The following is a 22070-nucleotide window of genomic DNA, read 5'->3' as shown; positions in this document are numbered from 1 at the left end:
TCCATATCAGCTGCCGTGCTTAGTATTTCTCCTCTTCGCTCCCCGCGCTCCTCTTTAAGCTTCATCACAATCGCTTCGATTCGTTTCTCAGTTAATCGCCATTATTGTCCTTCATGCTTCGCTCCAAGGCCCTCACAATCACTTTAGTCGCATCTGTCGCTTGCGCGTTTCCCCAACGGTGTAAGTTCGATAATGTGCATGAGGAAGAGGCTGAGAGCTAATCGCGAAACAAAAGATGCCCCCATCGTAAATGCTACAACAGCCACCACCGAAATCCTGACTTCGTTTCCATACGCCCATACCGAGATCAGCGTCCCACCATTTAGCGACACAAGTACTGGCGAGGAGGCTGCGTCAACAGAGCATGTTGAGAGCAGCGTTGAAATTTCATCAGGAGGCTTCGAAGCAACTCCACATACTGCTCATGTTGAGGACTCGGTCACGTCAGCTTTCCCCACAACGTCGCCCGTCGTATCCCCAACTGAGCGTTCTGCAATAACGGTCACACCTCCATACCAACCCTCAAGCCCTACAGAAATAGTGGGGGTCGTCTCTGAGTCAAACATAGTCTTTACCGAACATATCGAGTACTCTGTCACTCCTGAACCACAAAATACCCCTGGGGCATCAACTAAGATTCCCGAATTCGCGCATACTGAAATCACCGTTTCTCAAGTTCAGCACACAGCACTCGGCGAAAATAGCTCGCCCACAACATTGGGGATTGGCGATATCATAGGCTCCCTCGTCGCCGGTGCATCGTTCTCCGTACTGCAATCTCAGCCCACTGTTGGGATTGTCTCTCCAGGAGAATCTTCTGCACCACCAGTCCGAGGGCCTCCTGCTGTTACCGTTGGTAGCCAGGCCATCACGCTTACCGTCGGTTTCTCAACGATTATTGGGACTGGTTCTGCAACGACCCTTGTTGCCTTAACAACGAACTCAGAAGGGCAGAGTATCGTCGTGATCGGAACCAGTTCATCCACGCTCCTAAGCGCGGGCACATCACCAGGCAGCTCTATTATCAGTGGTCTTGGAGCCAGCTCCACACCAAGTGCGACTGCTTCCAGCTCAGGTAAAACTCAGGGCTCAGCAGCAATGAGCTGGAGGTGGAAGTGGGGAATGGAGGTTTGGCTAGGGTTCGTAGGTGGGATCTTGGGCATTGCGGCAGTGCTATGATGATTCTCGAATTTCTGATTGCATGGGTCGGAGCAAGGCGTACTGGACTTGGGAGTGCCCAAGACTTTGAGGGTATTCTTATGACTCCTTGGATGTTGACGATTGTAATGGAAATCAATTGGAGGGCATAATCTGGACGACACCGCACTGAGATTGGATTTGACCACATCCACATCCACAAGGGCCGAAATAAAATAATGGCAAATATTACAAAAGTAATCTGAGGTGGAAGACTCGGTATTTGGTCTAATTTTAGGATATACTTATCAAATTGTAGGAACTTATGAGTGCTTTGACGTCCCATCCGAAACATATACTCAACGAAGAGATGGTTCATACTCCCTGGAGCGCGAATCGCTTCGAGGCCAGATTTCAAAATCCGCGCAAAAAAACCGAGTGATAGAAGGCCACAAAACTACGAGCATTTTGTCCACAAAAGATAGCTAAGGCATGCTAAGTTCAAATGTCGAGATTATGGAGACTATGAGTTCCAGTGCCTGCATGATACTCAAACGCCGGGCGTTTCATGCAATTACTGCACGCCAGGCCGCAATCCCATCTTCGTGGGAACTCACCACAGCCTCCGGTTCCTGAGAAATACCCCTGCATGTTCAAATGATTTGGGGAAATACCAATGATATCGACGCCTTTTAAGTAAGCATAACGAGTGCGCATGAAATCTGTGAACTATTGACGACGATAGAGCGCCTATTTACGCATTCTAAAAGGCTGATGCCTCCGGCCCAAGCGTGTTGAAATTCAGGTGGTTGGGCCAAGGGGCCTGCCAACCCCCGTTACTAACCTCTTTAATTCGGTCATATACATATCAACTGAGCAATAATTTATCTCTTAAGTGTGTTTCTATAGCGTTAAATTTCATCAAGTTGTTGTACTGTTTACGGTATCATATGCTGAGTGGTAAAGGGCTGCTAGAGCTGCGCGATATGTCATTGAGGCTGTGATTGGTCGTTGAGGCACAGCACTGCATAGCACCGCACTGCACCGCACTGCACAGCCCGCCTTTCCGGTCGCAGCATTACCGTGAGGGTATCATCCAACGGGCATGCACCTGTACTTGGCCTCAAAACCCTCTTTTAGTTGTGTCAGCAACATTTCCCATAATTATTGGGCTAACACTTCTCAATCTTTGAGTACACTTCTCCTGAGAAGGGTGGCCATTCAAGATGACTACTTTCGATCAAGTCATCGACGACCTTTATCGGACAGAGGAGCCTGTTTATTGCATTTTCTCCTATCTAGGTACAAACCGTTGCCTCGTGGAAATCTCACGAGAGCAGCTTGAAAGTACTCCACCCCTCCTAAGTCTCGTAACGGAGAGCGACTACGATATTCAGAGGCTGGATGGCCAGTTTTTCAGCCGTCTCCTCTGTGCGGAGCATCAAAACATGGACATTATCCAGGGAATCATTCAGAATTGGTTGTGGGACCAAGATGCCATGCGTCTTAGCATGCCCGGAAACGAAACGCCGATGGATAGCAGTAGCTTGAATAACCCAGTATCAGTCGAGGTATCCGCTCCATCCACTCCGAGATCACCATTGGGAAGCGAGGCTTTAAATCATATTACGTTGTCAACCCCAGGTTCCCGAATATCTCCCTCAGCGACAAACAACATTCATGACGATGTTTCTGCGCACCACACAGTTGGTGGAAGACAAAGCGCTAGCAGAGCCTCATCAAGCTCGCAGTCAAGAAGACGTACCCGAGAGAGTCAATGGCCTGATGCCTCTTCGCTTCAAGAAAGTCCTACCGCTGCCAGAATTAGACGCCGAAACGTGAGGAATGAGACCCAAAGAACTGCTAGTGCACCTGAAATACCGACAAGCCAATCTGGCATCGCAGAAAGGCCGCAGGCGCCATCTAGAATCGCATTATCTGATCAAGTTCTGCCTTCTTCTAGCACCAACTTGAATAGACAAACACCTAGAACCCCCCTAGTACAGAGCTTAAGCATAGACTCGATACCTGAGCCGATGCCTGGATCATTCGGTCCAGAAAATACCGGCAATGAAGAAGGCACACCGTCTGTACAAGCAAACGTAGAGTCTGATGATGATGCCGATGATGCTGAAGCAATGTCTATCGGCTCGATTGGAGAGATCACACCGCCGGCCAGCAATATTGAGACACCATCCAGTGCCAACCATCGGTCCATTTATACTACATCAAAAATTCAAGACGCACATTCGATCGATGGCGCGTTGAGGATGAAGATCAAAGAAGATTTACCGAAGAAAGACAAGCAAAGAGGATACGTGTACATCTTCCGAGATCCTGCTCGTCCTAATCTACTGAAGATCGGCAAGACAGACTTGGAAGTGTCAAGGCGTCGGGAAAACATCGAAAGGAGGTGCCGTATCACGTTGGAGACTGTGTATCAAGAAGGCGAGGGAATGGACCTGTTGCCGCTTCGCAACTGCCAGCGCGCAGAGAAGCTGGTGCATAAGGAGCTTGCCAACTACAACCGCCGTCATCTTTGTCCGACTTGTAAAGAACGGCATAAAGAATGGTTTGCAGTCTCTGAAGACCTTGCAAAGAAAACAGTCCAACGCTGGGTAACCTTCATCCGAAAGCAGCCATACGATGAGAATGGCGTGCTCCACGATTTCTGGCAAGAGAGGTTATATTGTATGGAAAGGCCGAACTTGAATGAGAAGCCAGAAGACCATGATATACGACATGAACGGTGGAAGTTCGTCATTACGGCCACATATTTCCATTTCTGGAAGCACTGGGCGTGGAAAACTATATTTGCCGCCCCAGAGAGAGACAGGCCGAGAGAAAGCCTCTACTTCAAGCTGGTGAGGTTCCGATGGCAGTTGTTTGCCGAATTATCGTGGGTCGTTATAGCCGTGCTCTCATTTCCTAGTGTGATAGCGTCGTCAGTCTTTGTAATTATAACTTGCTTTGTCTTTTTTGACTTCTTGAGGGAATAAAGGATATCCGCGCACGCCTGCCGTATAATTTTAACGTCAGTCAAAGACCTTGTGGATATTTTCTCTATTCCCTAATACATTGGTGAAGTTCAGTAGTCATCCCTAATTTTGCCCTCCTTCCATTACTCAGCAGCTTCGCCCTGAAATATTCCGTCAACGTAACATTAACCAAGTTAGGACGAATAATGTCGACCTGAATCGGATTCTGCCACCTTGACTCGGTCACCCTCGTGTATATATAGAGGCCCTAGAGCCACCTTCAATAGATAGACTTCTCATTCTTGACCTGCGCACGGATTTCCAATTGGCAAATAAGGATCTTGAGCCTCAAACCCACAGTGTTTTGCAATGAAGACACTATCCGCCCGTGCACGAACACCAGAACCAGAACGCGTATATCTAGGCGTAAGCGTCCTGCAAAGACTTATTTTGGCTGCAGTATCTGCAAAATACCGTTCTGCAGGAAGGACGACTGCTGGAGACCTTATATCGAACGACTCAACTCCAAAGAATAAGCCTATATATTAATTTGCTATGAAATTAAAAGCTTTGTATTCCTGAGCATAGGCATTGAATTCTATTGGTCTGATTGGTAGGCTCTTATTGATAACACGGGTGCCCAAACGTTAAGGTATAGTAGTCCGTGCAACACGACTCCATTCTCGCAAACCGTTTTACATAAGTAGGGCAGCCCTTTCTAACCCCGAGTTTGAGTTCTGAAGGGTGTTAGTTTGGACAAAAACTCAGGTCTTGTAGAATAAATTTACATTTGGATGCCCTAAGTATTAATTTCCGTAGCACGACACAACGAAGCTTACATCCTGCATACGAGCATACTTACCGAGGCGCTACTAATTAAACTCTTCACCTCCCCGCAAGCACCCCTCCGACCCTCAATCTCCCGCCACACCACCAGCAAATCAAAGCCAATTGCTGTACCGCGGAGAGAACTCGTTGCGTAGGGGCTAATCTGCCGCGCTTTAAGCTCCCGCTGCCAAAGTTGCGTATGTTTTCGGAAGTGCGGAGTATATGATTGTCATCGCCCAGCATGAAGTCCCTCTGTGCAAGTGCAAGATCAATTGCCTCGAAACCCATATACCGATCACAGTTTCGGCCTTTAGCTTTACCGACATTGGTTAAGAGACCTTACGCAATGAGTCACAGTGTGCCACCTGTATGTATACCTGCTTTGGACTGGAAATATTGTGACGAGGAGCCAAAAAGGGAGCAGGAGAAGAGCTACATTTAGGTGGAATGGATCGGTGGCTAACATGGCAACTGTGTGCAGCTCAACGACAAGTCCCTCCTTAAGTCACAGGCTTATGTGAACGGAGAATGGATTGACTCCAAATCAGGCAAGACCTTTGAGGTCAAGGGTACGTGCAAGCTAACACGCCTCCCGTCCACAGCTTCATCATCTCATATTTCGCGATGCAGACCCATCTACAGGCAAAGTCATCATGACAATGCCTGAAATGGATAAATCCGACACTGAAGCTGCTATTTCCGCCGCCGCCGCCGCCCTCCCCTCCTTTCGCAAAACAACAGGCCGCGAACGATCACACATGCTGCGTAAATGGTTTCAGCTGATGATGGACAATGCGGATGACCTGGCAAAACTTATTACTTGGGAGAATGGCAAGCCACTTGCAGATGCGAAGGGAGAGGTAATTTACGCTGCGAACTTCTTTGAATGGTTTGCGGAAGAGGCACCTAGAGTGTATGGGGATACAATTCCAGCAAGTATAGCAGGAAATAGAGTATTCACGATAAAGGAGCCTGTAGGAGTTTGTGGGTTGATTACACCGTAAGTAAATTTTCTCCACTCGTCTTTTAATGCCTTCTGCGAGCTTGAGTTTGAGATTGAAGGCTTTATAGCTAATAAACGACACAGATGGAACTTCCCTGCAGCAATGATAACCCGCAAAATCGGCCCAGCTCTCGCAGCTGGCTGCACAGTTGTCACCAAATCTCCTGGAGAGACTCCGCTAACAGCTGCCGCCCTTGCTGAGCTCGCCCACCGCGCTGGCATCCCCAAAGGTGTTGTCAATTTTGTGACCGCTCTCTCTAACACTGCCGAAGTTGGCTCCACTCTAACTTCGTCGTCCACTGTCCGCAAAGTTTCCTTCACAGGTTCAACAGGTGTCGGTAAACTTTTGATGTCTCAATCTGCCAATACACTCAAGAAACTCTCCTTCGAGCTTGGCGGCAACTCACCCTTCATCGTCTTTGAAGACGCGGATCTCGATGCTGCAGTCGCCGGGGCTATTGCATCGAAGTTCCGTTCCAGCGGCCAAACCTGCGTATGCGCTAACCGCTTATACATACAGGCGGGGATCTACGACGCCTTCGCTTCCAAATTCACCGAGAAAGTAAAAGGTTTCAAAGTCGGCGGCGGGTACAACAAAGGCGTAACGCATGGCCCTCTAATCCACGGCCGCGCCATTAGCAAAGTCGAATCCCACGTCCAGGATGCCGTGAGTCAGGGCGGTAAAGTGCTCATCGGCGGGCAAAAGATGCCTGATCTCGGCTCGAACTTTTTTCAGCCAACCGTCATCCGCGACATGACGCCAAAAATGAAGCTATCATCTGAAGAGACATTCGGGCCTGTGGCGGGCCTCTTCAAATTCGAAACTGAGGTCGAGGTTGTGGAGTTGGCGAACCGCGCTGAGGTCGGACTCGCGGGGTACTTCTTCAGCAGAGATATCCAGAGGTGCTACAGAGTTGCCGAGGCGCTTGAAGTTGGTATGGTCGGAGTGAATACTGGTCTGATTTCAGATCCGGCGGCGCCGTTTGGAGGCGTTAAGGAATCGGGCTTCGGGAGAGAGGGGAGCAAATACGGCATTGGTGAGTATATGATCACTAAGATGGTCACGTTGGGTGGGATGGGACAGCCCCTACAAGGATCTTCATAGGGAGAGAAATATCACGACATTGAAAAGTAAATATACTAGCTAAGCCCAAAATATGATATTATAATATACACATTCATTCAAGCCTTAATAAGGGGTCCTTCAATGCTTATAGAAGTGGTTTATGCCTTAACTTCGCCAAATAGGGCTGAGAGATACCTGTGCATGAAATTTTATCCTCGATTACTTCTCTCATTTGAAATCCCCCTATTACTGTATTAAAACCCACCAAGTTTACCTTTAAAATAAACCACAACTTTGAGCAGTCACCCCTTCTCAACGAAATTGACCTACACTCCCACGACAGCTCTCATCTGAAAAATACTGTCAAATTAATCCGCAGAACTAGCTCTATAATTAATCAACTTTTGGGCCTTATATATGCACCCGTTGCGGCGTCCGTTGCGATGTTCGTTGCGACGTCCGTCGCGACGTTATCCCTTAACCTGTCAGCGCGCATCTGTTATCGATAAAGATTCGCTATTATTATTGATTGGGTATTTTGTATTTACTCACGGAACAGCCTCAGACGTGATTCCGGTGGTGCAGCACGAATGTGGTTAGTCAGCTTGCGGACCGATTGAAAATCCGCACCAACGGAATCACGTCTGAGCTTGCTGAGGTAAGTCTGAGCTCTCCTGTCATTCGATGATAAAAAGTCGGAAAAAGAAATTACCGTGCATGGAGCTCCAATGTCCCACCCCGCCGACCCCACCATTTAGGTAGCAACTTTACTGCCTAGAACACCGTCTCTAACTCAACACAACAATTCTTTCTTATACCAAGCCTACAATCCCATAGCTTTTTTCGTCCTACCAAAATCCCTCTCCCATTGCTCTCAAATTCCTCAAGACAATGGTATGTCCCGCCAACCCTGCTGCCTCGTGTGTCTCAAGGCTGCAGCTTAACCTGATGCTGATACGAGACTGGTGCTGACGACGAAAATTTTGTGACTGCAGACAGAAGCATTGACCAACGAGCAAATCAGCGAGTACAGGCAGGCTTTTGCCGCTTTTGTATGTCTACCACCCACTACTCTGGCCGGCGCGAATAATAACGACGATCCCCCCAGGACAAAGACGGCAATGGTGAGTCTCACCACCTCAGCTACGCCCCCCTCCGCCCCTCCGACTGCCCCTCCTTCTTGCCCACCCTCCAGTGCCTGGAGGGGTAGAGGGGAGATAGAGACCAGGCAGGGGGTTGTTGTCGTGCCAGCATGTTTGCTAGCTGGACTGCGCTGACCCGGGTTCGATATTGCAGGCGAGATCACGAGCGAGGAGTTAGGCGAGATGATGCGCTCGCTGGGCCTCGAGCCGTCGGAGACAGAGCTGCAGGACATCATCAATGAGGTCGACCTTGACAACACCGGGTCGATCGACTTCGACGGTATGTGTTACCCTAACACCACCGCTGCCTCCCTGTCCCCGGTGTACTTGGGGTTTGATCATATGCGCTAATGCCTGCTGCGGGAGTAGAGTTTGTAACGATGATGGCGAAGCGCGTGCCGAAGGTCGATGCGGAGACGGAGCTCCGGCAGGCGTTCAAGGTGTTCGATCGTGATGGTAGCGGGTCCATCGATACTGAGGAGCTGCGGCATGTGATGAAGAGTCTTGGGGAGAATCTGACAGACGAGCAGATTGATGAGATGATCCGTGAGGCGGATAAGGATGGCGATGGGACGGTCGATTGTAAGTGGTCCTTTACTTCTTGGTGTCTTAGGATTAGGCTAATTTGAGGATAGATAATGAGTTTGTGCAGCTCTTAGGAGGTGATTGAGGGGGGGGGTGAGAAGGGAGAAGAGGGGGAGAATGGGGGGGAGGTATGATTTTATTAGTTCTTGGGTGTAATACCATCCATATTTTTGATTCCCAAATGGTTATAATCTTTACTATATTCATCTATTTTTAGCTAGAAAAGCCTAAGTGTCTATATTCCGATCGAAGGTCGGAGCATAATGAGATATAGAAAGTGCTCGTGAGAAAGGTAGTGGGTAATGGTTGAATAGCGAATTTATATTTACATCTCACACCCCTTCTAGCATTCTGGCTGCTAACTTCAATGACGAGAACTCCTTTCGGTTATTATCCTAGAATTTGCTCTTTTAATCTACCATTGCATTTTACTATGCTATGGGACTATAGATGCTCAACTAAAAAGAAACAGCCACGGCCCATCTTAATAGTTTAAGAAGACATTGATGCTACAAAGCTCCTAGATATAAAAGATTACTATTCTTCTCAGAGATAAAACTGCGCTCGAAATTATGGTACTAACAAGTAATAAAACCAGACGACTCTTTTGCAGTGCCGCTTCTTCGCCAACCACTTGATCGTTATGCTGCACTGACGACTCGGAGAGAATAAGCGCCTAGATCCGCCCAGTTTCGGGCCATGCTGCGCTCCATGGCCCAGGTTTAGACCCAGGATTTGGTTAAACTTGCCATTTTAGGTCTTTCAGCCACAGGAACAGGCTTTTCCCCGATCCCCCCGAATCAGGTTCAGCGCTTGCCTCAATAGGTTATAATACCACGTGCGTTGGACTTGTTTTGCATTTGCATTGCAAAATCCTGCCGATAGCCTTACTACCACAGTCATGGCTCTCAATGCAAGGGATAGTAAATTACGACTCGGCAGAGGCAGGAATTAAAGACCTTAATGCCTAAGCGAAGTTTTAAGGCCTTGCGATAATTATAAAGCGATCTAAAAAGGACAAATAGACTCTGGCGACTATACGCAAGCTGTCACGGTTACTACAGTGATGTGCACGACCAGCTTCTGTTGGAAAACAAGCCCGCAACGATATCACGTGATGAGACTTGTGGGAGAAAGCTCTTGGCAGGAATCTGACCAATCAGACAACTTCGACCGGCGGTCGAAGTTCCTTGGAATCTCTTCAACCACCTATATAGAAAATAAGCAATACACAGAGTTTTAGCTCCATAACCTCAATTCAACAGCTTCACCCTCCTTTGGCGAGCGCTGCGGGATTTCAAATTCGCTACGCGCATCCAATCCCGCTTGATTGCCACCAACTGTACATAGTAATTGTAGCGAAGCCGTTATGCTTGGCTGCAAGAACTTTGCTTCTGGAGGCCTTCCTCCGCAGTGCCATGAACTTTGTCAAATGTCGTAAGGTTTCCACCCGTACGATATTGCCAAATTTCATCGACCTCTTTGCAGAGACAGCATTGTACTCGCGTTTTGGTGGCTACGACGGAGGCGTAGTTAAGGGGGAGAAGAGGAAGCGTACGTCTTTATTTTGGTTCTCCTGGCCAACCAAAGCGAACCTCCAGGGCAACCAAGGCGATTCTCCGGGCAACCAAAAAGGTCCTTGCGCGTAGCCACAGCCGTTCGCTACAATTACAAGCGAGGCTGGATGCGCGTACCGAATTTGAAGCACTTTCGCAAACCATAGTAAACCAGGCGATTCTAGACTGTCACTTCGCGTGTTGGTGTTCCCACATTACTCACTGTGGTAATTTATTGGACGGGTTGTACTTACTGGCGTATTAAGGCGGTGATGATTGAGCTGTCAACGTCATGAACGTGATTGCATACGGAGAGGCATACCGGGCTAGTATGACGATACCAGATGGATCCACGATACACCCAGGTTACAATGGGCAGGAAGCAAAAGTAAAACAGCAGGTGAACTGTCAAGGCAGAGGCATACCTTTCTACTATTGAGTATTTTCTAAATGCACATCACGGAGGTTGTGGAATAGTCGTGCATGGTAGTGCCGACTTTTCCAGGGACATCGCATAATTTAATTGGATCAGAGGCACACTTCACCAGCACTACGAAGCCCTATTAATTTTACGAAAGCTTGAGCCGACACGTAGCCGCAAAAGTAAGCTGCTCGCGATTCGTGGAGTTAGGAGCATTACGGTCCACTCGTTTGTGTAGGGCGTGGTGTCGGCAGCCATACAAGATTAGGGTAATGCTACTCAATAACAGGCTCTTAACAACAATCAACATCGGACTCGCAAATCTCTCCACAATGAAGTAGCATGCCACCATAGACATGCAGACGTTTATCCTTACTAAGAGAACACCCTTCAAAGTTTAGTGGATATGGATGGAATAATAGCACCACTTAAGGCGACCCAATTCAGAGCCATGTGACGAGTCCGCGAATAGCTCCTTGGTATTTCCTTTCTAGAGGGTCCAGGCAACGAGCAAACCCGCTGCAATGGCATCCGCAACCAGCGAAATCCCTAAGGCGTTCTTCGAACACGTTTAGGGGAGGCGTGGCCCCGATGGAGATGCTGTAGCATCATTAGTTTGGCATCAACCTCCGGTATGCCTCTCATTCATCGACCAAGCATAAGATCTGCGGCTTCATTCACCAAAATGGATTCTTTACTCTATTCAATTTCCCCATTGACTCAAAACGGGATCCATGCTCCTATAGGGAGTATTTCCCGGGGCTACGCCTTGCGGGGGGTGGTAGAAGGCCTCGAGACCTTCCATCCATCATTCGCTACGCCGCCACGCGAAGACTCCGAGTCTTCGCGCACCACCAATTTCGCGCAACAGTCAGGAGCATTGTTCAGACAACAACAGCTTTGGCTATCAACTCCCGGAATATGTCAACCCATTTGAGGTTGAACACCAGTTAAACCCCTTCATCTGGTCGACGTCGCCTCATGTTCCTGACCATGCAACCTCTTCGACAAATGGACTCGGATCTGCAACAGTCCAACCTAGCCTCAATACTCATGGCAAGCTCTCTTCTTCACCAACAGAAAGAACTGCAAAATCGTCAAAAAAGCTCGAATCACTTGAATACAGCCATGGCTCTCCAACACCGCCCGCAGACCTCCAGCCGGGTGCCAGCCTTTCGCCAAGACCACCAGACATGCAGGATGGGCCGGATTCAGTCTATCACTGTTCCACGTGTGATGAGGTGTTTGAAAAGGCATATCTGCGAAAGTAAAAATGGTTTTGATTTTTCTTGTGTCAATGAAAGATGTTAACACAGAATAGTAAACACTTCAACCGGAAGCATAACCGGCGCTACCGATGCAAGGTCGAAGGCTGTCAACAAGAGCCATTTGGTTTGCAGGCCGACCTCGCAAGACATATAAACAGCCGCCATCGAGAACCGTCTTCTCCTCTCTCATATCGGTGCCAGTTTGATGATTGCCAGTATGCGCTTAAACCGTTCTCACGGAAGGACCACCTTACGCGGCACCTTCAAACGAGTCATAATCTAGACTTAGCCGACCCTTGATAGATTTCTGTAAACTTCATTTCGACACGGTTTAATATCGAAGAGCAATAATCCGACAATCTTACTATGAGTATCATGAAAAGATACACGAAGAGCCGGGTATCACTTTATTGCAGATGCTCTTTTTTGCATCATCAGGACATGCTAAATTATGAAACCTAGGATTGAAAAGATGTGGCATGCGGGATGGCTTCTAAGAGTGATATCTTCTTTCTTTTTCTTTTTTCCTAATTATATTTTCTCGTCTTTCAGTGCATGTTTTACCCCGATTTGAGATTCGACAGGCACCAAAGGGTGATGTTGCTATACCTGCGGTTAAGTGCATAATAGCACGGAATTAAATTGCGTTGGGAGTGCGCCGTTGCGCGTACGTAACCTCCCGGTTTTACAAATCCACGTTGTCTGCTAGCCCTCCGCCGCCACATTCTTCTTTCCAAGGTTTATGGGGTTCGAGTTCGATTGCCTTTGTTGTGTTTTAGTCAAACAATGGCTCCATTAACTTTAACGAATTATGAGATATCTCATTGGCTAGACTTTTTTCGTTTTTGTTTTTCATTGCTTGTGTCCGCTTTTTCGGGTTCATAATTGCCAGATCGTGATTGGAGTATCTTTCTCTCCTCATCAGCTACCGGAGCTATCTGTGGATCCAAGTATTGTTCTCGGGATTTCTTTGTCTGGTCATGTTGAGAGGCCAAACAGGGTTGGCGAGGATTTGCTTACATTGGTCCCGCGTTCTTCGGGCAATGCTCTTCGTTTTCCTATTCACTGTTAGAGCTGCAGCCTATCCACTGGTAGCCCTTGATTCTTGATTGCGTTAGTGACCAAGTACAGCTGAGAATTAGGATGCTTGAATGTAGCGTGTGAAAAGGCGCGAGGGATGAGGCTTGTGGTGTTTAATTGTTTGTAGAGACATCACGAGGGAGAATGCTGGATTCTATCTATGAAGTCAATAAACTCTGTTATGTCTGTCACTCAAAACTTGCAACATGTCTACTTCTATGGCGCTGCCTATTAACACGAATTTTGCTGCACAGACCGTAGCGTATCCCATGCAACGTTGATGTCCTACTACGGTGGTCACAGACCAAAACTCCCCTTGGCGGAATCCGACTCGGTTAGTCAGCATCGCCGCTATACTCAGGCGCCAAGCACCCTCGACTCACCCGCTGCTCAGGCTGCTCACCCTCTCGCTCAAGTCATGCTCAGGCTGCTCAGTCACGTTGCCGCTCCTCCATCTTATTAACCAGTACTACGTCCTTATTAATGTAAATTATTAACTCTACATAATAATCTTAAGGGGGCCCACAAGACAACACCCTTCTCCATGAGGCTGGGGAGCACATCGGGTGGTGAGACACCGTCTGGGAGGTAGATAGCAGTCATAGTGTTTGCTTGATTCTCTCTCTTAGTAGCGAGCTGCTTGAGGCCAAGGTCGGAAACAGCTTTCTTGATCTTGTCGGATGCTGCTTTGTGGTCCGCGAATCGCTGCTCCAGAGGCTGAGAGAGTATCTGGTTGAGCGAGGTGTGTAGGGCGTGGATGAGCTGTGGTGAAGGAGTAGCAAAGTAGGACGCCTTCTTTGCCTCGTAATTTTGCATAATGGGTAGCCAGTTCTTCCAGGATCCGAAGTAGGATGTGAGTCTCGTCTTCCTGTTCTTGAAGACGTCGATTGCGCGGCCAGAAACCATGAGGATAGACAGACCGGCGGGAACACAGATTGCTTTCTGAGAAGCTGTGAGGACGACATCAAGGCCCCACTTGTCGAACTTGATCTCCTCGCCGCCAACACTGCACACACCATCTACGATGACAAGAGTATCCGGTGAGACGCGGTGCACGAGCTCTGAGAGTGCCTTTAATTCCGAGAGAACACCGGTTGATGTGTCGACATGAGTTACGGTAACAAGCTTGTACTTCTTCTCCTTCAACGCCTTCTCCACTTCATCTAACTACGGTCTATCACCAATGGGTGCCTTCAACTGTGTTGCCTTTGCGCCGTAGGTCTCGAGGCAGTCGGCGAACGAGTCGGCAAAGCACCCGGTGTGTAGCACCAGAGCCTCCTCGCCAGGCTCGATGAGGTTTGCAGCTACCTGATCCCAGCCGAGCGTACCAGAGCCGGAGAGAACGAAGGGCTGCGCGGAGGAGTCGGTGGTCTGGAAGAGCTTGCGCAGGTTGGAGAGGACTTCGCCGAACGTGTTTACGAAGGGTTGGCCGACGTGCGATTCACTGTGAGAGAAGGCATGTCAGTATCTGGCAACATGGCCATAGCTAGCCCTGGAGGCGCTGTGCTGTTGAACGTACCTGTAGTGGGACATTGACTCGAGGACGGCATCATCAAACTCAACCGGCCCTGGAATCATCAACGCTGGGTGCGGTGCTTGCTTCGACATCTTGGCTGGCTGCTCCTTCTTTACTTCTTCCTTCTCGGTCTGTGTGGCTTCCTCTTTGGTCTTCTCTTCGATCTTCTCTTGGAACTTGGACTTCCGTATTATCTTCCCTTGCTCGTCTTCCCAGTGCGCTGATCGTTCGGTAGAGAAGGGTGTGTTGAGTTCTAGAAAGGGCTTTTCGAGGAAAGCAGAGGTGGGTGAGGGTGAATTGAGGTGCTTGGAGAAGAGGTTGAGGCGCGAGGTTGCCGACGCTTTAGCTCGCGGTGATGACATGGAGGGGTAGCAAGAGCGGGTGAGGGGTCGGATAGACAAGGAACGTAGAACGCGCGCCAGACTGACCGGCTTTGGAGCCCTCCGCTCCAGAATCTTGTGCAGGGTGCGGGTGTTGACGGAGAATTGCTCGATGGAATTGCGATTGAGGACTGAGGACTGAGTGACTGGAAGAACTGGCGATGTGGACGCGAACGAGTGGCCAGGAGGTACCACTGCGCGTTCAAACGCCGGAACAAGCGACTGTCAAGAGCTCTGGACGTGGGTAGATTAGTCAATGAAGACAGCCACGGAGCGAATTGCCTTTTCGTGAGAAATTTTGAGCGCGTCTTAGTCAACTTTCTCAATTGCCGTCGTCGGCGGTTTCCACCCCCACAGACTTCGGCGGAGTACCATCGAGGGCCGTGTCTGTGCTTAGTGAATGGGCCACTCCCTCCGTACGTGACCAGTGCTCAATTGGATACCATTTGTCTCAGCATGCTTAGACCACACAGGGAGGCCGGATAAATCCGGCCCGATGACATTAAACCAGTTTAGGCCATCTGTCCCTGTATGGTCTGAGACACTTTGGCAGACGTTTGTAACACACGTCGGCATATCCGCATAGCTGATATACGGATATTCACTTCTTATTCTTACAACGAGTTTGGGCAGCTTAAAAAATTCATCAATTATACATTAAACTCTGGCGAATCAAATGGTCTACTTAAAAAGTCTCTTTGCCTTCCTGTTCCTGACATTAATTTCAAAATAGCCATGACATAGATTGCCAAAGTGAACAATTAGCAATATCCGCATTAATGACGCGTCAACCTCAACCACCCATACTCTATATGCTATATTAAAATCTATTTATTATAAGCCCTCTCTGCCTTTAGCAGTATTAATTAATAAAAAGGGTAGTTTATTAAAAGCTTAAGAAGACTGGCTTTGTTGAACAAGTAGACTGTCCATAGAGCCGTTGCAAAGCCATTCATAAAGCCGTTGCAGAGCCATGCAGAGCCGTTCATAAAGCCGTTCATAGCGACGTTGCAAAGCCATTTGTAGAGCCATTTGTAGAGCCGTAGCAGGGCCGTTGCAGAGCCGTTCGTGGAGCCGTTCGTAAAGCCGTTTGTAAAGATGATGCAAAGCCGTTCGTAGAGACGATGTAGAGCCGTTCGTACGGACGATTGTATGGGCGACTATATATGGGCGATAGTAGAGCTGTGGTAGAGCCGTTGCAGAGCCGTTGCAGAGCCATTGCAGAGCTGTATTAAAGGGGTATCTTCGACGCCTTTTGGATGCACCCATGGCTGGCAGTTAGTTCTAGAAAATCCATCAATTAGAGAGCTGATTAAGGCGATTCTAACGCAGGTATTTACAGGATAATATACGTGGCGGTTGCTTACATTAATTTCGTCAAAGTTGATGGTTTGCCTCATACAAACAGAGCGGCTCAGCTTCCAAAAGCTTGCTAAAGTGGCTCAGACCAAGGAGCAGATGGATCGATCGAATAGGTTAGCTTGCAGATATTCGATAATCCGCGCAGCGGATATTCATCGGTTTCTTGGTCTGAGCATGCTGAGACAAGGATACCATGGTGTCACAAATCATCTGAGCAGCCAGATGAACATCTCCCGTCTTCCCGTCCGCCTTCAGCTGCACCGCCAGCACGACATGTCTTGGTCCAGATATCGTAGCCATGGATTGGGACGTAGGACTCGACTGGATCAGGCAAATACTCAGCTCGTGGACCACGGGCAGCTGAGGACAGTCACGAACGATTGACCTCATGAACTTTTCAACGTTAGAGTGAACGTCTCTGTCGAATGCTAGCAGTCCATCGTCATTTTCCGACATAATCGCCAAGTCCAGTATTGCTTGTGTTAATGCCAGGTATCAGTTCTTTATGTTGTTCACCATTCTCGATGCGTGGGCGGAAAAGCGCGAGGCGTTTATGCACGCGTCCCTTGTCCTGGCTGCTTCAGCCTGATCCCCTTCCTTTCGTTTCTCGCCTCCCACGACATCTTTCTGTCTTATCTTGTATGAGCAAGAGCCACACATTCGTTTCCTACCCCCATGTCACATCAGCTGACAGAATCCAATGTGTGCGACCGTTGCGACCAGGAAAAGACACCCTTGTCGTGGTGCGTGAACTGCAGAACTCGCGTGTGCAACGCGTGCTGGGAACTTGTCCCGGGCCACCGCATCGACAGGCTTGGCCCACAGGACCTTCCCCACGAGAAGACGGATTACCGCTCGTTCGTACGGTTGCAGAACATATTGTACCCAAACTTGTCCGAAGATGAGCTTCGACATCTACATGAGGCTGACGGCGAGGCTTTCTGGTTTGGTATGCGATCCCCAACCGTCTACTCGTGCACACTTAACAATGCTAGGCACTAGCAATGACCGATATGGAGAGCCATACTTCACGGATGGTGGCATCTATAGCTCACTTATGGCGCAATCGGGCCACAGTGAACGAACACCAAAGTATCCACAGCTGGTTTCGTTCATTGGCCAAACTAGTCTGTGATCACCTCGCCCATCAAGAAGGTAGTTGACAATCATAGATGCCGGCAAAAGCGCTTTGATCAAGATGCTTATTGATCAAGAAGAGCGCATATTGTCTTCGAATGAGGAGCCTTCCTTTCCCTCGCCTGTTGTAGGCTCAGCATTATACGAAAATGAACCCACATCTGCCAATGTCCATCTGTATGCGGACCCTCGAACATTGCTGGATGCCTCAGGTCATACGCCCCTTCTCTTTGCTGACTGTGAAGGCCTTGACGCGGGAGCAAGAGTTCCTAGAGCAGAGATAGCTCGCCGACAGCCCGAGCAGATCGAGATTTTGTATGACTGGATTCGCCATGGTAGAAAACGCAAGCTTGCATGGGCCAAAAACGAGCAGATGCGTGGGCGACAGTTCACAGTCAAACAACTATACCCTCGAATATTATACACGTTCTCTGATGTTGTGGTTTTTGTGCTCAAGAACTCGAAGTATGTTCGTTGCTTGAATATGCTCCATATACATGAGATGACACTGATGTTGACGTAGGACTTTTGAGAAGACCGCATTGAATAACCTTCTTAACTGGGGAGAGTACTCTCTTGAACAATCAATCAACCAGCCGGCATTGCCCCATGCAATCATTGTTCTTAACGGCTCCCGAATAGAGCGCTCGAACTCTAAGCTGGGTACAAGAGAAACAACGAGAAACCTTTTAGAGTCCGTCAGCACGAGTTTTGACCAGGATCCTGACATTATGCCCCTCATCCGAAGTTGGCGGGAACGCGGTAAAAGGATCCGGGATTGCAGAGACTTGATCGGGTGTTACTATGCGTCATTTTCGGTCGTCAAAATTCCCATGGAAGAGCAGGGCCAGTACAACCTTTTAGCAAAGCAGATCAGTACTCTCCGCCAAGAGATCGATAAATGCTGTAGACTTTCATACGAAGCAAAGCGCGAAGCACGCCTTCTTTCCAAAGCCGACGAGCTTGACGTTTATGTACAGCATGCGTTCGATCATTTTTCAACATATCTCGACCGGCCATTTGACTTCGTGAAGATTTCGCTTCAACACAAGCCGATTCCAGAGAATTTTGGAGAGCATCTGCTACAGCTGGCCCAAGAGATCCAGGACCAAGGAAACAAGAGAAATCGACAACGGCTCACTGGCCAATCTATCTTCAAAAAGATGGGCATTGTTGTATCTTCTAGCGTTCTACTAGAGTGCATGAGGTATCACAAAGGTTGGTTTCGATTCCTTGCCTATTACTAAGGAGCGCCTAGATCAATGTTTCTAACAATGTCGTCCAGGCCGGGCAAGTCAACATCTTGATGAATATACCGACTATATCGATAACGTCCTCTGGGAGTTCTGTGTAAAATCGTATCCTTGCGAATACGACTCTGACGGGCGCCGTTGCATTAATACGAGGCAGCGTCACGGGAAGGGTCATCAAGATGCCGCTGGGAGAGTGCGAGTGGGAGATTACAAATCGCGCTTCACTTACGAAACCTCCATCCGACCTTGGATCGACAGAGTGCACCGGCAACTCCAGCACCTCGAGGGTCGGATGCAAGGATTGAGAAACGTTCAAGGCAATCAGGGTCGGACTGATGCTTCCCTTGCCCTGCAGCTTCACAGCGAAGCAATGACGGCACTGTACGACGAAATCGATTCAGAAAAGCTATTTTCGGGGCGTTCGACCTGCTTTTCGTGCCTGATGGCCATCCCACAACATGNTCTCCCATGTCGGCACCTCCTCTGCAATGCTTGCGTTAGAGGTCATGGCCATCTCAGGCAGAATATTGGCTACGACCATGAACATGTTTACGAGTTACAACAATGCCCTCTACATGCCAACGACAGAACGTGGAAACGCCCCTTCATCGTGCGATTCAAGCCAAATCTGGTCGGCGTACGGGTTCTTTCTTTGGATGGGTATGTATTCTCATCTCTGGTTCCAGGTTTTGTTTCTCCTTTTTTGGCAGAATCCCGTGTTCAATAAAGTCGACTACCTCGACCTATCGCATTTTGAATGGTTAGATCTATTAAATGACTTCATGCTGTCAAGTAGAAGGTTTTTTTTAAGTATCTAACTCTGGCTTGGCACTGGCCGAAGTTAGTAGTGGTCCTCTCTTCTGAAGACTCTCCTTTTGACAATTCATCTTGTTCTTGGAACTCGCTAACAAATTCTAGTGGAGGGATTCGTGGAATCGTTGAGCTGGAGACGCTTTTCCAGATTGAAAAAGAGATGAAGAACAACGAGCTGAAGATACCTCTGCGTGCATTTTTCGATCTCGTTGTTGGCACAAGGTACTGCATTTCCTCATTCATCGACTAAGAATTACTGACGATGCCAGTACTGGTTCGATCATCGCCTTGTGCTTGGCGACCAAGTCATGGGGACTGGAAAAATGTATAGATACTTTTCGAAGTCTCTGCGATCAGGCTTTCACCCCGCGGAGACTTCAAGGAATTCCCTTGTTGCAATTTGCTACCAATTTCAGACATGGTGGAAGTAAATACAAGACTCGACCCTTGCACAAGGCGCTTCGCGAAGTGCTCGGTACGAAAAAGCTCTTCGGTGGTAAGCCTCATGAGACAGCTTATCGACCCAAAGTCGCTGTTACAACTACCGAGGGCGAAGGAACAAAGGCCATTGTGATTGGCAATTATAACAGGCCTGAGATTTCGTCTATCCTAAGCCTAGCCAACACTAGCAAGAGAGAAGTTGACTATGAATTTCTGAGGCCAAGCGATCCCAAGTGTGAATTCAATACTTGGGAAGCTGCCGCGGCCTCGACAGCGGCACCACGATTCTTCAAGAAGTTCCGTCACCAAACATCTCAACGCTCCTTTCTTGATGGTGCTTTATACCACAACAATCCTGCACGTGTAGTGCAAGGTGAGCGGAAGGCTTTGTGGCCTGATGTTGCCGACCACGATCCTGATATCTTCCTTTCCCTTGGAACAGGCCAGAATGAGTCTCGGATTCAGCACCAACTCAGAAACGAAGATGAGGCTGAGGATAGGTAAGACGAGAACTGACTCAGCGCGTAAATGAAATATGACCCGCTAAGTATACATACACAGTACGAAAACCGAGAAGGTTTACGGGTCGTCCGCAGTCAGGGACATGCTCAGAGTCCTCGTAAGCATATATTCCCCCATCTACCATACAAAGCGCAAAGCTGCCAGTGGCTCTAGTGACTTTGCGCTGCTGAACTTTAGCATATCCTGCAGACGTCTTACTGACTACTCTCTAGGTCAATCGCATAGGCAGCATTGTTGATGCAGAAAGAGCCTGGAACGATTTTCTCGCACAAGAACGACAGCAACCGAATCACAACTCCAGTCGGTACATACGCATTAATCCAGACTTCGGCGAAGATCCGCCCAAGATAGATGCAAAGAAGGAGATAGATCAGCTCCATCGCCAAGCGAAAAGGATACTTGCCACAAGTCGATACAAAGATACCATCAAGGATGTGGTTCTGAGATTGGCGGCCAGTTCATTCTACTTCGTCAAAAGTTCAAGCAAAATGGTCGAACATGGACAGACACACAGAATTAAGGGTACGTCCCTTTCTCTTTCCTACTTCGCGCACTGACAATAACTGATGTTACACAGGCAACATATGCTGCCGGTTTGAGGATGGGTCCCGAAATCTTCGTCGCATGGGCGAGTTCTTAAGGAACCAGCAAAAACCGGCATCAAAGCCAACTTTCCACATCATCAACAATGAAAACAACACTGTCATTCAGAGGGTACATGATAACTCATACTATATCGACCCGTGCTAAAAGAAGCATAGATTGAACTAAGGAGCACTGTAATTGCAAACATGCTCGATCGAGCCGTCTTCGCGCCCGAAGCATGCGAGATTGACGTCCCTGTGCCGTCTGCATGGGTCGCTATCAATATATCGTTGGTCAATACGAACGACATCCCTGACCATTATCCAATTAGCGGGTTTCCCAGGCTGCTACCAGACATGCCGCCGCGTAGGTCAATACCACAAACCAAGATGCCTCGAATTAACGCAGTATAGGCGACAGAAGACCTCGCGCCTCGAGAAATGCTACGACAAACGAGCAAAATCAGTCTCTGCCAGAAGTGCCCGAACTTGAGACGACTCAATCAACGCGCCGTATTCGGACAGAAGGGACAGCAAGCACCTCGACGCCGGCCTACAGGGATCGAGTGCCAGCTGTCGAGCTCGATGCAGATTCCCGAATGCCGTCGCGAGCTGCACAGAGCACATCTAGCGGCCGCAATGTTGATGAAAGTGGGAACCACAAACAGCGAAGGGAGTGGCGACCGAAGGATCCAGCCCGAAGACCGGAACCTGATCCAGCTCCAGTTGAATTGCCTGGAGACGCACGCCCCAGGCCGAGACGGCATCACTCTTCCCTGCCAAGGGAACGTGATCAGCTTATTGAGCTGCCCTCTCACGTCCCCCTGTCGAGCATCCATCCGCTGTCATCAGTATCCAGTACGATATCTGAACGCACAGAATCTTCCTCGTCGCCCTTTGCGCCGCAGAGTACTCGAGCAGTACCTGCTGCAAGCCCATCGGGCACCTCGTCAAGGACTGTGGTTCGTGAAACAGGTGGTAGAGTGGAGAGAAGAAGA

At 48.7% G+C, this 22070-nt stretch overlaps 7 protein-coding genes across 7 annotated transcripts; 5 read left to right on the top strand and 2 right to left on the bottom strand.

Moving 5' to 3' along the window:
* Positions 1–113: 113 nt before the first annotated feature.
* K441DRAFT_672507 (uncharacterized protein) lies at positions 114–1179 on the top strand (the record flags this gene model as incomplete). Its single annotated transcript, XM_067650562.1, has 2 exons — positions 114–180; positions 263–1179. The coding sequence occupies 2 exons, from the start codon at positions 114–116 to the stop codon at positions 1177–1179; spliced, it is 984 nt and encodes a 327-aa protein (XP_067510407.1).
* Positions 1180–3593: 2414 nt separating this feature from the next.
* Positions 3594–4136, top strand: K441DRAFT_531775 (uncharacterized protein; the record flags this gene model as incomplete). Its single annotated transcript, XM_067642218.1, has 1 exon — positions 3594–4136. The coding sequence occupies one exon, from the start codon at positions 3594–3596 to the stop codon at positions 4134–4136; it is 543 nt and encodes a 180-aa protein (XP_067510406.1).
* An 871-nt stretch (positions 4137–5007) lies between these two features.
* K441DRAFT_650437 (succinate-semialdehyde dehydrogenase-like protein) lies at positions 5008–7146 on the top strand. The gene is made up of 4 exons (XM_067647029.1): positions 5008–5310; positions 5425–5512; positions 5574–5943; positions 6031–7146. Exons 1-4 carry the CDS (start codon positions 5185–5187, stop codon positions 7049–7051), a joined length of 1605 nt encoding a protein of 534 aa, XP_067510405.1. The 5' UTR covers positions 5008–5184; the 3' UTR covers positions 7052–7146.
* Positions 7147–7765: 619 nt separating this feature from the next.
* On the top strand, positions 7766–9097 carry K441DRAFT_624968 (calmodulin). Its single transcript, XM_067646094.1, has 6 exons — positions 7766–7906; positions 8008–8064; positions 8121–8136; positions 8309–8434; positions 8524–8736; positions 8790–9097. The coding sequence occupies exons 1-6, from the start codon at positions 7904–7906 to the stop codon at positions 8822–8824; spliced, it is 450 nt and encodes a 149-aa protein (XP_067510404.1). The 5' UTR covers positions 7766–7903; the 3' UTR covers positions 8825–9097.
* Positions 9098–13443: 4346 nt separating this feature from the next.
* K441DRAFT_702001 (PLP-dependent transferase) lies at positions 13444–15377 on the bottom strand (the record flags this gene model as incomplete). The annotated part of the gene is made up of 4 exons (XM_067653382.1): positions 14584–15377; positions 14334–14508; positions 13563–14231; positions 13444–13533 (listed from the first exon to the last, which is right to left on the bottom strand). Exons 1-4 carry the CDS (start codon positions 14940–14942, stop codon positions 13444–13446), a joined length of 1293 nt encoding a protein of 430 aa, XP_067510403.1. The 5' UTR covers positions 14943–15377.
* A 214-nt stretch (positions 15378–15591) lies between these two features.
* On the bottom strand, positions 15592–16479 carry K441DRAFT_650434 (uncharacterized protein). The gene is made up of 2 exons (XM_067647028.1): positions 16328–16479; positions 15592–16244 (listed from the first exon to the last, which is right to left on the bottom strand). The coding sequence occupies exon 2, from the start codon at positions 16227–16229 to the stop codon at positions 15855–15857; it is 375 nt and encodes a 124-aa protein (XP_067510402.1). The 5' UTR covers positions 16230–16244; positions 16328–16479; the 3' UTR covers positions 15592–15854.
* A 518-nt stretch (positions 16480–16997) lies between these two features.
* K441DRAFT_672502 (FabD/lysophospholipase-like protein) lies at positions 16998–21486 on the top strand (the record flags this gene model as incomplete). Its single annotated transcript, XM_067650561.1, has 11 exons — positions 16998–17271; positions 17318–17449; positions 17495–17924; positions 17983–18677; positions 18745–19372; positions 19631–19747; positions 19795–20466; positions 20528–20585; positions 20701–21010; positions 21066–21202; positions 21250–21486. The coding sequence occupies 11 exons, from the start codon at positions 16998–17000 to the stop codon at positions 21484–21486; spliced, it is 3690 nt and encodes a 1229-aa protein (XP_067510401.1).
* Positions 21487–22070: the final 584 nt, after the last annotated feature.

This window comes from Cenococcum geophilum (assembly GCF_001692895.1).
Source record: "Cenococcum geophilum 1.58 unplaced genomic scaffold K441scaffold_1, whole genome shotgun sequence".
In the NCBI taxonomy this organism is placed as follows: Eukaryota; Fungi; Ascomycota; class Dothideomycetes; order Gloniales; family Gloniaceae; genus Cenococcum; species Cenococcum geophilum.
The sequence above is the reverse complement of the archived record's forward strand: the minus strand, read 5'-3'. Positions and strand labels throughout refer to the sequence as shown.

Bases quoted from the DNA above. Each gene is read 5' to 3' on its own strand.
- K441DRAFT_650437 (XM_067647029.1), top strand. From the start codon at position 5,185: ATGAAGTCCCTCTGTGCAAGTGCAAGATCAATTGCCTCGAAACCCATA. The intron at 5,311-5,424 runs GTATGTATACCT...AACTGTGTGCAG, and splicing joins TGAGTCACAGTGTGCCACCT to CTCAACGACAAGTCCCTCCT. The intron at 5,513-5,573 runs GTACGTGCAAGC...TTCGCGATGCAG, and splicing joins CAAGACCTTTGAGGTCAAGG to ACCCATCTACAGGCAAAGTC.
- K441DRAFT_624968 (XM_067646094.1), top strand. The intron at 8,435-8,523 runs GTATGTGTTACC...CTGCGGGAGTAG, and splicing joins CGGGTCGATCGACTTCGACG to AGTTTGTAACGATGATGGCG. The intron at 8,737-8,789 runs GTAAGTGGTCCT...ATTTGAGGATAG, and splicing joins TGGCGATGGGACGGTCGATT to ATAATGAGTTTGTGCAGCTC.
- K441DRAFT_650434 (XM_067647028.1), bottom strand. From the start codon at position 16,229: ATGGGTGCATCCAAAAGGCGTCGAAGATACCCCTTTAATACAGCTCTG.